Source organism: Pygocentrus nattereri, chromosome 3, assembly GCF_015220715.1.
Source record: "Pygocentrus nattereri isolate fPygNat1 chromosome 3, fPygNat1.pri, whole genome shotgun sequence".
NCBI lineage: Eukaryota > Metazoa > Chordata > Actinopteri > Characiformes > Serrasalmidae > Pygocentrus > Pygocentrus nattereri.
In genome coordinates, this window is record NC_051213.1 from 13,246,360 (window position 1) to 13,262,053 (window position 15,694).

Here is a 15,694-nt window from a genome sequence, read left to right on the forward strand (position 1 = left end):
TTCACTCTCCTGCTGTTTTGCAGCTTTTCTCTGTCTCTGTTTTTATTATATTTCTTTAGCTCTGCCCCTACCCTTTTTTTCAGTCTAGGAGGATTTATTGACCGATCTGATCTGAATCATATAAACAGCTGCCATGCTAGATGTCACCGCCAGTACCAACCATTACAGATGTTTTCTGGTTTTCCCTTCTCCTGTGTTGTCTCTCTGCTGTTTTTATTCTTTTTCTCTTGTGTAGTCAGACACATTAGCAGGGAAATTCATTCCATATGTGAATGTGTGTGGAGAGAGAGATGGAAGTAATCTCTGGAAGTGATTGTGTGTCTGGAGCAGTAGACAGTGTTATGAGGAGTTGAGGGAGTTAGCTTACGCTCAGGCCCTGATCCTCATCCACCCAGCTAGCTGACCCAGCTTTGATATAAAAGGCTACGGGTCACCCCACACGGTAATCATAACTATTACGCACCATTTGGAAGTCACGCCACCACCCTTCTCTTTTTCTCCGTCTCATCCACGCATTTCTATTTTGAATCGCTGCAAACAATTTTTCACAATTACTGCTTTCTCTGGTAAAAGTACTCTCATGTTTGAACAGATGGGTCTAGTTGAATTGTGATGTTTTCTTTATCTTCATAGATAGCAAAGAATTTAGATGAGAAAAGTGGCAGAGTGGTGTTGGGTGGGTTGGCAGGCTTGCCATCATTTTTCTTTGGCTAAAAAAAATAAAGAAACATGTGCCATGTTTGAATGTGATTAGGGGAAATGTCAAATTTTTATAAAGCATTTTATTTCAGATGAGGAATGAATAATCAGATTCTGTCCTGGCTAATGTGATTAGGTACTCCAGGTACTCCATTAGATACTCCAGATCGCTCCCCAAAGTCATGTATCAGAAAACCATCCATGTCGCATAACATCATCTGGTGACTGACAACACACCCACACACATACACACACATTTTTCATGCACATGTGGGACATGAGGACATACGTTTGGCCCAGATCTGTTATAAATCCCTATTATAAATAAATACCTATCTGTGATGGTAATATATGTATTATATGTATTCTTATATGTATTTGTAAGTATTAGTAAAATTTTGATATTTATTTTTCAGCATCAGGAAAAAAATGAAAGCATATATTTAACAGAAAATTAAACAGAAGCCTAAACAAATAAATATATGTTTTTCAGTTTTAGTGTGTCCACTCATTGACCTTTTTTTTGTACAGCATCTATTCTTTTCAGGAGACTTGCTTTCAGTTTTTCAAAGAAATCTGTAGGGATATTTTCCACACCTCCACAGCTATGTCTTATTAATTGGTTGCTTTTTCACCTTCTCCCTATCTAATTAATCCTAAACACATTCAGTGATGTTGAGGTCTGGACTTATTTCATTTTTCTGAGAGCACCAGCAGCTTTGATACGAGGTACAAGGTTTTGTTCCAACAGCAGCTGCTGGAGTTTTTAAACACTGGGTCCACACATTGCCCACTCTATTAGACACTCCTACCTTGTCAGTCCACCTTGTAGATGTAAAGTCAGAGATGATGGCAGTGTTGGTGATCCTATAGTCCTTCATCAGTGGTCACAGGACGCTGCCCACAAGACGCTGTTGGCTGGATATTTTTGGTTGGTGGACTATTCTCAGTCCAGCAGTGACACCGAGGTGTCACTCCAGCAGTAACTGTAGAACCACAAAGTGCACCTATATAGTAAGTGGAGCTGATAAAATGGATAATGAGCATAGAAACAAGGAGGTGGTCATAATGTTATACCTGTTCGGTGTTATTCCTCCTGTTACCAAATAAAAATTATCCAATTCTTCCTAAAAAGTAAAACTTGGAAACTTGAAATTTTTGTTAAAAGCACTTTACAGATTATGATCAGTAAGTTACATAATATGTGTTTTTATTTGGTTTTTAGACATGTACAAAAACACACACACAGAAAGACATAGAAATTAAGATAATTTACAGTCTTGGACATGCTCCTCATTTCTGTCCTCAGGCTGTTGAATTTGATTTCTTTTTACTCTTCAAATCTCATTTAAAAATATAATTTCTGTGACTAATTATTTCCTCACCATTTGCTTTTACATGGTGAAAAGCACACAGTGGAATCATCTCCTCTTGCCTTGGTGTGATGCTGGCTGCTGCCAGACATGTTATATCTAGAGAAGTCTCTGTGCTCTCTTCATTAGACACACATGTAATTGCCTCGATTTTCCTGTTTTTAATGGAACTGACTCTATTGAGGGCTTTAATATTTCTGTTTTTACAGCTGCTTGCAAAAGGCAAAGACCTTTTTCAGAGGACAGTAAAGACTTGTTCTGACATGTCCTTTTTAATAGTTTCTTCCAAACCTCTGTACAGCATTAGCGTTAGCTCTCTGGGTCAGCAAATGCTAGCCCAGCCACTCTCACACCTAATTGTGTTGTCATGCAATAACAATGTTGCTCATTAGAGGCGTTGAATTGCATGGGAAGGTAATCAGCTCCACTCAGCAATGAGAGCTCCATCACTGCAAGTCACACGCGTGGTTAAGGTCAGGGGTGAAGAATGTGGATGAGGTCGAGCTCTGCAGTGTGTTTGGGTTGAGTGTAGTGTGGGGTATTAATGGGTCTAAATGAAATCCTCATGCTGAAATGCTAGTGTGGAGCTGTGCGTGTAAAGCTGATAGTCGTTATTGTGCATGATGGAAATTGTGTGTTTGTGTGTGTTTTCCACAGGCCAATGCCGGGGCCTACAGTCCAACAGGAAGGCATTCTGTTTCCGTAGAAGTCCAGATGCAGCGACAGAGACAAGATGACCGTGACGCCTTCACACAGTCACAGAGACAGTACAACTCCCTACCAAGGTAAGAGAGCGCATACACACTCTCGATGACTGCAGCATTTGCGCTGTACACAGCATCAACACAACCACAGTGGATATAATGAATATATGTAAAGAAATAAGTATTGATATTCATATCTGCATATCTGCAGATGTTCACACATTGCTTTAGCTCCTTTCACGTTAGCTCTTATTCTTCTTTCTTACTGTTTATTAACTCTATGTTTATTTTGTTTGTACCGTAGTTAAATGTTTGTTAATAGTCTGTGTGCTTCAGTATGTTATCCATGTCAAACTGAGCTACCAGTTAGTGGACAGAAAAGAAGGTCAACTATCATGCTATCATTAAGAGAAATACAGGTAGTTATACTACTAGCTACATGGTAAACGTAGCCTGCTACATTAGTCACAGTCCTGTGCAAAAGTTTAGGCACCATGGTCGAATAATTAAGTGAAAATAAGTTAACATGTCTTCCGTAGAGAAAACATTGCATTTTAATGCACAATTGCTGTTTATTTGCTCAATTTAACATATTGCAAAAAAAGCTATTGATTTGGACAAATAGCATTGCTGCCACCACACTTGAGAAATGTAGTTAAACTAATTGCTGAAAACCGTCTTTTTGATAACGGTCCCTTGCACTTAATAGATTATACATCTTTACCATTTCATAATTTAACACACCTGACTGAGTTTAAGTCTTCAGAATTATCTAAATGTGAGAATCAGGTGGATCTGATTAGAGCTTTAATACAACAAGCAGGACAATCATCAGGAGCTAACTAATGAACACTCAATCATTCATGCACTCAATCCATCTCACTCACTCTGTCACTTCACCCACTCTTTCATTCACTCATTAACTCTCACTCACTCACTCACTCACTCACTCACTCACTCACTCACTCACTCACTCACTCACTCACTCACTCACTCACTCACTCACTCACTCACTCACTCACTCACTCACTCACTCACTCACTCACATTACCAGACACAAATTACTCCCTGTGAGCTCAGTGCCGTTCTTCAACCGGAGGCCTACCCTTGTCACATTTCTGACTCTGTCTGTGTGCTGCAGCTCCATCGTATCTTCAGTATGTCTGTTTCTGTCTGTCTGTCTATCTGTATGTTTGAATAGCTTCAGGTTCTCTGCCCTCTAAAATGCAGTAAAGAGCACCTGGAGAGCTTGATTTCAGGGGAAGTTGATCTTGGCAGCTGTACTCCTCTGGGTTTAGTCCCCGTATCTCCATCTGTTTCTTCTTCTCTCATCCTTCCCCCACTCGCTTTTTCCTACTTCCTCTTTTGCGTATTTGTCATAAATGTCAGTAACGCTTAGAGTGAGTGAAATGTTTGATTTCAGGGTTCATATCTGCTTAATCGTTTCATAGCCAATGCAAAGCAACCAGCCAACCGATATTTTTTTAACGGTCAAACACGTCTCCTGCCATAATAACCAACTTAGCACTCATCCCATCACTTTCCTATCACCACTTACATGTTTCTTCTCTTCCTTTCTCTAGTTTATCTTCTTTATATCAATGCTTTTTTTATTTTGTGAGTATCTCTGCTTCCTTCTTCTCATGTCACATGCTTATGGCTAAGTATTTTGTTTGGGTTTCTTTTGCCCCACATCAGTTTTTTCTTACTGACAAAAAAAAACAGCAACACACTTTAACCCTGTCTTGTTTCAATCTATTTGTCCTTGGCCCTTTTACCTTCATCTGTCCCCAGAGCTGTTTGTGTGCATGCATGTCCATGTTGGTCATAGTAAAATGGATTACCATATGGAGTTTTCTATCACTGTATAAAATCAGCTCCATGCTGCCTTTATGGTTGAATGCACTGTGATAGATTCTGAGTGTGCATGTAAACACAGAAGTCACTGGGCTTAATATTGATTTGTTTAATCAGAGTAACTAAAGTGTGAAGTATATTGTTATCCATTCTTTGATTGCTCAAAATGGCAGTTTAAGCCAAAACCAAAAAAACTCTACAAATTTTGACCTTTCTCAGATTGTGTTCTAAACACATTCATGTAAATATGAAAAGAGCATTGAGAAAAGATGTTTATAATAAAGAAAACTAGATGTGCATTTCCTGAAGGAACTGCAAGAGTGCTTGAAAAGAGCTGCAAGTATTTGTGTGTGTTTCTGTGTAGGTGAAGAACACCTCCTTACGTATATGCCTGTGTGTGTGTGAGAGGGAGAGATGTTAGTGTTTGGGGGGGGGGTCATTCAAATTAACTGTCACTCTGTTATTATGCAGCTCTTAGTGGAGAAGCCTTATTTGAGTCCGATTTGCACCCTCTGAACAAACAGTCATAACTTGGGAAATGTTTACTCTACTGCTTAACCGGATAGATGGTGTGAAATAAGACCCCTTGCGGATTATTTTGGTGTAATGTTGTGTGTATTGAGAAGAAAATGTCTTGAGTTATGATGAGTTAAACACAGAGAAAATCTTGAAATAAGCAGATTCTGATTTTGAGAAATTTACATGGGAGTGAATGGGGCAGTTTTCTGTGCCTAGTGCCAAACAAATGCTCATAACTCTAAAGCTAATTGACAAAATGATGAGATATTTTGAGGTTTCAGAAAGAACAAGTTTCCCTAGCATTTAAAACTGAAATGGAGTTCCTAGGTGAAAGTTTAAGGATTTTAAAGCAGATTCCCTGCGTGATCAGCTGTGTCTGTGAGACTGAGTGGCCTGCTGTCACATCATTGATGTCAGTTAGAATTTGAAGTTCTGAACATTAATTCTTATGGGAGGTTTTTAATTTTTAAACTAAATTTTATTAAAAACTACCAATCTGATCTACTCCAAAAATGCATAGCACAAGTCACAGCGACGAGACCTTCAAAACGCAGTTTGAACGGAATCTGTACGTTAAGCGATTCGTGCTGTATTAATTGCAGAAAAGTGTGGAAGAAGAATAAGAAGAAGTATGAGAGATAACGATAGTGCTTTTTCAAGCACTCTAATTAGATTAAAAGGCAGAAATAGCCAACTTTTTGGCTCACCGTGAAAGAGTTAATGTGTTTCCTAGGACTACAGACAAACACTTCTAATCAAAGGTGCCATTTAAGGGAATTCATTTGTTTGTTTTTCTGCATTTAATACGGTTTCCCTTCACAGTGTTTTCCTAGCTGAAACCTTGCCAGAATCACTTGTGGTGGAAAGCAGTTTGGTAAAATGGAAGAAAATAGACTGTCGAGCTTAGAGCTGCTTCATTTGTTTTCCAAAGTATCAGATTATGCTCTTTAGGTAATTGCTGCAGGAATGTGTACCTCATGTGTTTCTGTAGTGTGTATGTGCTGGGTGGCAGGGTCTATGAGTGCATGTATGTGTGCATGTGTGTGGTCCTCCCTACAGAGATGAGCTGTGTTTTCTCTAGCCTGTGGTGCAGTGCAGGATATGTACCAGAAGCTGTCCCATTTCAGGCTGGGACAGGCTTGTTGCTGGATTGTGGGCAGTGCGTTTGTACATTTTCAGGACTCATAATGTTCTGACTTTGTAGGAAGACCAGAGGAAAACAGGCCTAACCAGGGCAAAAAAAAATCTGACTTAGTAAATTGTTTTGTAGAGAAGCTGTTTAATTTTTTTTAACTGAAAAAAGTAAAACCATTTTCTTTTGGTTACTGAGGTTCTGAAAGTTGAAACATTGAAAATGTTTCATTGAAAATGTTGACATTGAAAGTTCTAACAGTATGTGGCCAAAAATATATATAGGCACCCCTTCTAATTAGTTAGTTTGGATTTTGTAGCCACATTCTTTGCTAATATGTACAGAAATTCAAGCATACAGCCACGCTGTCTCCAAAGACAAAATTTGGCAGTAGAATGGGTCAGACCGAGGAGTTCAGTTACTTTCAACATGGTACTGTCATTACTGTGATAAGATGCTACCTCTCCAGCAAGTCAGTTCCTCATATTTCTACACTGTTAGACCTGCAGTAGTTGGCTGTAAGCGCTGTTATTGTGAAGTGGAAATGTCTGGGAGCAGCTCAGCTTTGAAATTGTAGGATACACAAGCTCCAACAAGCTGAACAGGATTGCTGAATGCTGAGGCAAAAAGCATGTATAATTCTCTTATATTTGGTTCTGACAAAAGTCAAGACTGCATTTGTCAGTAGCTACACAAAATGGGTTTCCTTGGCTAAGCAGCGACAAAAAAAACATGTTTAATGCCAAGAGCCCTACTAAGGAGCAATGGAAATGCATTGATGAATATAAGTTTAACAGATGCCAGGAGAATGCTACCTGCCTGAATGTGTTTTGCCAACTGTAGAGTTTGGTGGAGGAGGAATAATGGGCTGGACTTGTTTTCCATGGATTGGGCTGATGTTTTGTGGCAACAGCTTCAGGAAGACCCTTTCCTGTATTAGAGTGACATACCTCTGTCCATAATTCAAGGTTTTAAAGAAATGATTTGGCAAGTTGGTGTGGAAGAACGTGACTGGCCTTCTCTGAACCCCGTCCAGCACTTCTGGGATGATCCAAAATACCAACTCAGTCAGGCCTCATTGCACAACATCAGTAACTGATCTCAATAATGCTTCTGTGGACAAACGGGAGTGAGTCTTTGTGGCCATGTTTCAAAATCTAGTGAAAGTCTTCCAAAAAGAGAAGACACTGTTAAAGTGCCAAAGTGGGGACAAATTCCATATTTATACCTACAGTTTAAAATGAAATACTCAACAAGCACATTTTGGTGGTAGCACTAGCATCCACATACTTTTGGCCTAGTAGTGTATTACATATACATCTATATCACAAGAAAAAAAAAACTTACTTTACTTATAATGTAAGTCAATGAAACCAGATTTTGTCCCAATTAATTCTGGGCTGTTTCTTTTGGTCAGGTTATCTTGAAATGTACACACAATGTAAAGAACAGGCATTTTCAAATTATGTCAAAAACTGAAAAATGAAAAATATTGGAGATACGAGGTTTTGTTCTGACAGTAGCAAAATTTATGTGTATTTAAACTACAAGAAGGTAATGCATATGGTCCCTCCTCCTGGCAATGTTACAAACCTGTGTGTGTGTGTGTGTTTGGGGGTGGTGTTCTTCATAAACAAATCTATTTCTCCTCCTGCCCCTCTCCCAGGGTAATGTGGGGACTCTAGTAGTCAATAGAGATGCTGACACCCAATACGGCATGCAACACGGACATAATGACACAAATCAATGCAAGCGATCCACGTCTACTTTCCCTCTCCGCCTGAAGCTATTGCCTGTGGCACCGTCACTATTGGATATGCTTCAATCTAAGTGTCATCTGCTTATCCTCCAGGGCTGGTCTCCAGATCCAGCCCACGAGGAAGCATCTCGCAAACCTTGGCTATTTGATACGCGTTCTTTTCATAATCCTTTAGCACTCGCTGAGCCAGGTCAGGCTTGTGGGAAGTGATCTTTTGACCTTTAGAGAGTACGCTTTGCTCATTAGGCATACTGATGGACAGACCCAGCTCAGTTCTACCCTATAGCAGCACAGCTTAATGCGGCCGGTAGAGTGACAGAGAAATCGAGCAAATGGCTGTACTGTGTTTAATTAGTGCTGTGGTAATGAAGGACGTGATGTTTGGAGAAGGATTAGACAGAGATTGAGAGACATAGAAAGAGAGATGGAGCAACATAATGAGACAGAGAAACAGAGCGAACATAGTAGGAGACAGATACGCAAACAATATGCCTTGTTAACTAAAGGAACATATTGCTTAAGGTCTTATACATTATATAAATAATATGTTATACATTAATTAATACTTCCACAGCATATTTCTCCAGAAAGCCTTTTGTAAAACCTTGATCTGTACCAGATGTTTTGGTCTAACAATCAAACTGCAGTGTTTGTGTTGATTATTTGACACATTGGCTCTAAATTTAACAGTTCTGTCTTGACCTCATACCGTCACCATACTTTACTGATACATAACTCATTTGTGACAGAGTGCAAAGCAAGAGAGAACAATCTAAAGACTGTCAAAATATGTCATCTTAACAGCTGAAAACTCCTCCGTGATGCAGCTGTGCCTAATAATAACAACAAATAATCAGTAGTACTGGGCAATTTATAATCACTATCTGTATCAGCATTGGTGTCACATAATTCTATTCATTTGTTATTTTAGTAATATTGGTAGTTGGCAGAAAATTGGTAGAAAGAAATATTTTGGAAATATGGAACTTCAGATCTTTAAGGGTAAGAGTTTAAGAGTAGCAGCTCTTAATAAGAATAGACTTTATGAATGCAAACTGAAATATTGTCTGATACAGTAATAATCTCTTATTAGTCTTCAGTATTATGTATTGACAGTATCATATTTTTGGAATATATACAGTTATATATTCAGAAAATATCATTTAAATCTGTTTTTAGCATGTGCATAATGTGAAATTCTAGCCTGATATGTTTTGTTTTTGTTACTTTATGTGAAGTGATCCTGTTTAATTGAGCTCCCTGTTGATTTTATGTTGATTAAAATGAGTAACTGTGACTTAAAAATGCAAAATAACTGTTTATGGAGATATACGAAGAATATAAGAATATAACAGTATAAAATAGACTTGAATTGCAGTATATGTGCACTCACATTTTACATACCTTTATTTAAATGAATTAAAATATTGTCTAAACACATTCTTAAAGCTACACTGTATGTTTTGGGGTTTTAGCAACCTCTCTGGTGGAAATGTGTAGTTGTACACATGAAAGAATATTTTATGTTATGATGTCTGAAAAATATCCACAAAATTTGACAAAAAAATTAGCTTTTAAATTATTTTAGGTTTTACCTTGCAACTCGCAGCAGTGCATGCACACCATATTTAGCATGTTTTTTTTTCTGTTTAAGTCAGTAACACTACTCCTTTCAGTTTTAATTAAAGAAAATGCATAGTGCAGCTTTAACGTGTGAAAATGTGCCTCACTGCCATAGGTTGTGGATAAGTTATTTATGTTATAATGCATAGTAATAATACTTAATATAATACATGATACACAATAAAAGATGGAAGGAAGTGAACTCTGCCTATGTATAGCTTTTACCCAGTCCATTAAAATGACTAATATTGATGTTGAATTTTATCAGCATCTCACAGCACTAATAATCACTAATGTTTCCAGAGAGTAAGCTGCATATTAAGACGCACGGGCGGGGGGCTTGATGAATAAGGTCAGGCTAGAAAGGATGTAAAGCAGTCTATATTTGAACAGCAGCTAATGATGCTTCTGTTGAGGTACATTTTGTCTAGTGTTCATAATACACAACTCAGCATGGGGGAATATTTGGTGTGATTTTTTATTTATTTATTTTTTTTGGGTGTGTTTCTCCACTTTGAACACATACACTCTGGACAGAGCCATATGAATCCACTCAGGCCTACATTTAAGTTAGAGAGTGTGGTCCTGGATAACAGAACTGTAGGCTGATTATGAGTAATGAATGTCATGTGAAGCAGAGAGCTGTACTGCATACAACATCTGTATATGATAACAGACCAAAGAAGAACACACGCATGCAAAGCTCTTACATCTTGTGTCTTTAACAAATAGAAGACATGGCTGGAGAGTTCGCCATTACATTTTAAATTTTATTGAAAAATGTCTCACTCATAGCCTCCGGAAAGAAGCAGATAAATTCTGCTATAAGTGCTGCTTATATATATAATATAAGCATATATAATAATATATAATATATATATATACATTAGCTTGCAATTGATACCACGTTTGTGTTTGCAAGTTTAAAACAAAATATGTTAGAGTTCAATTTGATGAGATGTGTGTGTGTGTGTGTGTGTGTGTGTGTGTGTGTGTGTATATATATATATATATATGTATATAGGGTTAGGGTTTCGATTCACTTCCATGGATCAAACACTGTACATGACCTAACCATAGTCTCTCTCTCTCTCTCTCTCTCTCTCTCTCTCTCTCTCTCTCTCTCTCTCTCTCTCTCTCTCTCTCTCTCTCTCTCTCTCTCTCTCTCTCTCTCTCTATCCCTCTCTCACTGTCTCTCTCTCACTGTCTTTCTCACTGTCTTTCATAGGCAACCACGTAAAAACCCCAGCACCATATCTCAAGACTCCTGGGATAAGGTCTATCCCCCTGGTGAGGTGTTCCAGTCTGCTAAAGAGAACCCACGCTACTCCAGCTATCAGGGCGGCCGGGGCACTAATGGTTACCTAAGCACCCCTGTGTCCGGCCTGAATGCCCGCGTCCTGCTGGAAACCCAGGAGCTGCTGCGGCAGGAGCAGAGGCGTAAAGAACAGGAAGCTCAGGCCAAACTGGCTCCGTCACCTGACCCTCCTGCTGTGGCCCCCACACCCCCCAAGGGCCCCTACAGGCAGGATGTCCCACCCTCCCCATCCCAGCTCGCCCGTCTCAACCATTTGCAGAGCCCTGAGAAAGGCCGGCCATTTCACTCCTGAGTTGTGGAGGGAAGGAGAGAGAGAGATTAGGTGGGACGAGTAAAGGGCCTGTATAGGCCACACCAGCAGTGCACAGTGGTACTGGCGGGAGATGCAATTATAGGCAAACTCTAGCAATTTTTCAACCTTATCTCTATATGCTATGTCTGCGTCATTCTGTCGATTAACATGGCCAATAATTTTGACCCATTTCCACATACTTAGAAAGGAAGAGAAAGTCAATTTGCATTAAACTTATTTATAATGGAAGCTATTGGGCCCTTGCTGAATTCCTTGAACAGCCTTTTGAAAGAAGTGGCTACATAACATGAATTTGAAAGTACAGCCATTACACTCTTAACAGTACTAGGAGTGCTAGGAGGAGACAGACATGAGAGAATGTCTTACTAGAGCTGTTTTTATAAAGTTTTATCCAACTTATGAACTCTAGAGCTGTAAAAAAATACAGTTCTCAAATATCTTTTACTGAAGAATTAATGGAAGCGTTCTGCAAAATGTGTCTTCAAGTATTTTTTTTTGTTCTTTTCTAAGTACAGGGAAACTCTTTGCCATGACTGTGAGTGGTAATGTGGCTGGACGCTGTGGATGTACTTAATAGAGATTTGATTGATAACTGCTGGAGTATTTTATTCAGAACTTTGAACTTTTAAACCTTTGAGAAAAAAATGGGGTTTTGGTTAATGAATATGTTTTTAAACATGAAATTTGCATTGATATATTTTTGTTTTTTAATACATGATTGTGGTCTGCCAACTTCTCTTAGTAAAGTAGTTTTCAGTTCTGGTCCTGGAGGGCTGGTGTCCAGCACAGTTTGTTGATTTTCCTGCACAAGGACACCTACTAAACCTGCTAATCTCTTGTACCACAGCTGGACAGTCCTCTGTTTTAGTGTGTGTGTGTGTGTGAATGTGAATGTGTATGAGTGTTGTATCTTTAACCTGAGTTCCTCCCAGTTACCCTTGACAATCACATGTCAGCCAGCATACAGCTTTGCTGCATTGGTATTCTTATAGTGCTGCAACCTACATATCCTATTTCAAATCGAGCATCAATTTGGAATGTCGAGTGCAGTGTTCAGGAAAGGAGAGGATATGAGTGGGTTTCAAATATTATTCTGAGTATTGCAAAGGAGAGGTCGTTGTGTGTGTCAGTGTGTGTGAGAGAGAGAGGAGGAGAGAGTCCATAGGCTTTAGATGTTTGACTGAAGTGTGTGGTGTATGTGTATGGTTGGTCCCGTCACCCAGCAGCCTTAAAAGAAAATCCGAAGCTGAATGTCAGATGACCCCTAACTCCCCACACAGTGCACTAAAAGTCCACTGTATATTCAATAGGGAGCCCTATGGGATTTGGCCCCAGTCACCTCTTACCTTTTAAAATAAACATCAGTATATTCCATACATCAGAGTTCCTCACAAACCCAGCACAAGATATAATTGCAAATTAATGTCATCAGGGTCCATAAACATCTATCTGCCATCCTTATTTTTTTAATTTGCAAATAGTTTTTTCTTATCTATCCAGCTAACACAGCCCTGTACACACTGCTAAAGCTTCAAATCCTCTGTTGTGCACATGAACGCACCTGTCCTGGAATATCATTCATATGAATGGGGGCAGAGTTGGACTATAATTAATGCACTGTGATGAAAAATTGATTTGGATGTCATCTGTGTGTGGGCATGTGTCTGTCTATCTTGACCGGTCTTTGATTATGTAAACTCAGTCAGATGTCGAGTCTAGTCCATACTGAATGTGTTATCACACAGGTTAATGGGGAATTGCTCATACTTTGTATGCAGTAAAACATTAGTGCTTATGTTAAACCTGACCCCACTCTGATCTCAACAACCCGCTCTCAGCTCCAGCTCCCGTCGTACATCACATTTATAGTCATTAAACTCAATGTACAACTCGCATCAAATGTTGCTTTATGCTTGTTTCTCTGTGTGTGTGTGTGTGTGTGTGTGTGTGTGCGTGCGTGCGTGTGTGTGTGCGTTAGTGTGTGTGTTTTCAAAAATTTAGATTTACAAAAATCAGAAAAAACGTGACCTACAATGTAAAGTGCTGAAAATGCTCCTGACTTTGTAAAATATATTTTTTTTAAACAAAAGCTATATTTCAGTTTTTAAAAGTCTATTTTTTGTAAGAGTAATGCATTTAGAATACATATAGGACATGTTGTTATTATAATGTGTGCTATGTTCAAAAGTTTGAAATAATTTGTCAAATTAATAGTTATTTTATTCAGTAACACATTAAGCACTGTAGAAGTGTTCAGAACACAAGGGGTTATTTAGTGATCAATAATATGTACTTATTTATTTATTGCAATTCCTTGGCAAGTTATTTTCCTCAAGATTTGACTTTTTTCTCTAAATATGAGGCATTCTGGATAGAACTTTATTCTCAATGTTATACGGATTTCTCAATGATTAAGTAATCATTTACGTCTTTGTTCATTTTCCAGGACACATTTAACATTTCTTCACTTCTTTTTACAGCTTCCAACAAATTAGTTCTAATCAGTGCGGTTGTAGAGCAGGGTTTTGCAACCACTGGACGTGGACCGCAAAACATCTTTTGTTAGTCCTCAAGCCAGTACTGAAGGGGGCAGTGGTCCGCAGAGGGTGGTGATGGCACTTTGATTTAACTTTTAAAAAAGTCAAATTTGTAGCATTAATGTCACACTTTGTCCCCTTAAGTCTAGAAGCAATATACACAAAATACTGCAACCCCCCCCCCCCAAGACAAAAAATTGTGTTAGAGAAACTTTTAAACTCAATAAACATATTTAATTTGCTTAAATCTTATGTTCGCTTAAATGTGTTGTATTTTGCAGGGAAAGACAACCAAACATAGCTATGTAGAAAATTTGACCTATATTTCCACGTGGGTCTTCATACTTTTTAGTGATGAGTAGGTGGGCCTTGAAATGGAAATGGTTGAGAACCCCTGTTGTACAGTAGCAGCAACACAACAGAATCAATTCATACATTTATCTACAACAGAATTGTTTTTATATTATTGAAAACAATGATTTCAAACTTTTGAACAGTAGTGTAACTATAATACATATGGAACATATTAATAGTATTTCTATATACAAGTACTTACATTAATATAAGGGTCAGTGTATCAAAGTATAAAAACAAACCTGTGTTCATGTCTATGTGAATGTGTGAGTTTGTGAGTGTGGCTGTGTGTCCATCACTGTTGCCTGTAACATGACTCTCTCATGGATGAGCTGAACTTTGGCAGTGGGATAAAGCGCTTGGCTGTGGACCACAGAGTAAAAGCTGAAAGAGCTGTAGTGATGTCACACAAAAGTGAAGGCCAAGCCAGGCACTGCTGTAGAGTCTCGAACAGAGCTGGAACAAAAGGCTTTCTGGCCTCTTCTCTCATTCATTCTCTTTTCCTTTTCCTCTCCTTCTCTTTTCTGTAGGGAACAAAATACAGTAACATTGTCTTTGTGTACACAGCAAAGACCGATATCTTCCTGTGGTTGGAGAAACTGGTACTTTCCAGAGACTGCCTTTTGGTCCTGTGGTACGACAGATGTCTCAAGTATTGCCTCTTTGTGAAAGAACTTTATAGAACATAAGCATTTTGTGTTTTTTTTTTTGGCATTAGCTGTTTTCCTATTTCAGATTTTGTATTTTATGCATTACATAAATGTCAGAGATGCTGGAGATGGTTTAAGTGCCTGTAGGGAGGGATGATGTTTTGTACTTCATGTCATGGAATGCACATTTTATCATATGCGATTATTCTACTTGTTTGTTGTCATATTAACACACAACTTCCCATTACAAACCATTCGGTTGATTCCTTGAAAGAGAAACAAAAAGTAATATGCACATGTTTTTGTATTTTTATGACTTTTACAATGTATGTATTCTCCAGAGGTAAAGTGGTATCCCAGATAACCCAGATAAATGTAAGCACAGTGCAATTGTGTTTTTCTCATAGTCTTTATACATACTGTATGAAACTGTACACAGCTATTTCTCTGTACATATCAAATCTAGAAGAAATAAACAGAAGGCTGTTCCTTCATCTTGTTTACAGTAAGTAGGTGTGTTTCCCTTCATGTATTCATTCAACACGTCCAAAAATAGATTAGAGATTTCAAGGTGGGTTCAAATTCACAGCTTTCCTTATTAACTGCACAAACTGTGGTCATAATTCAGACACTTTCTCATCTTTTCTCTTCAACATAACACATCTGTGTCCAACTTGTTGGTCAGAAAGCAGAGAAATATGGGGGCTTCAGTTCAGAAAGAGCATCATGCTTTGTTCTCCTGCTATGGCGAGCACATTCCGGAGCTGCTGAAAGGACGGAAAAGGGAAGGAGAGGAAATATCCTTCCTTGACTTCTTTCTCTTTAATCTATTTTCTGATCCTGTAGATCACTTTAA

The 15,694-nt window shown here is 38.5% G+C and overlaps 1 protein-coding gene across 3 annotated transcripts in view; it reads left to right on the plus strand.

The window, feature by feature from the left end:
* Positions 1-15,347, plus strand: part of pard3aa (par-3 family cell polarity regulator alpha, a) — a 521,056-nt gene extending 505,709 nt beyond the window's left edge. For 2 of the 3 annotated variants that reach the window (XM_037537061.1, XM_017704401.2), the window contains exons 22-23: positions 2,730-2,857; positions 10,895-11,276. In XM_037537061.1, coding sequence (XP_037392958.1) covers positions 2,730-2,857; positions 10,895-11,276 — 510 coding nt within the window. Of the gene's footprint in view, positions 1-2,729; positions 2,858-10,894 lie in introns of all 3 variants that reach the window. The other variant, XM_017704387.2, reaches the window with a different exon arrangement.
* Positions 15,348-15,694: the final 347 nt, after the last annotated feature.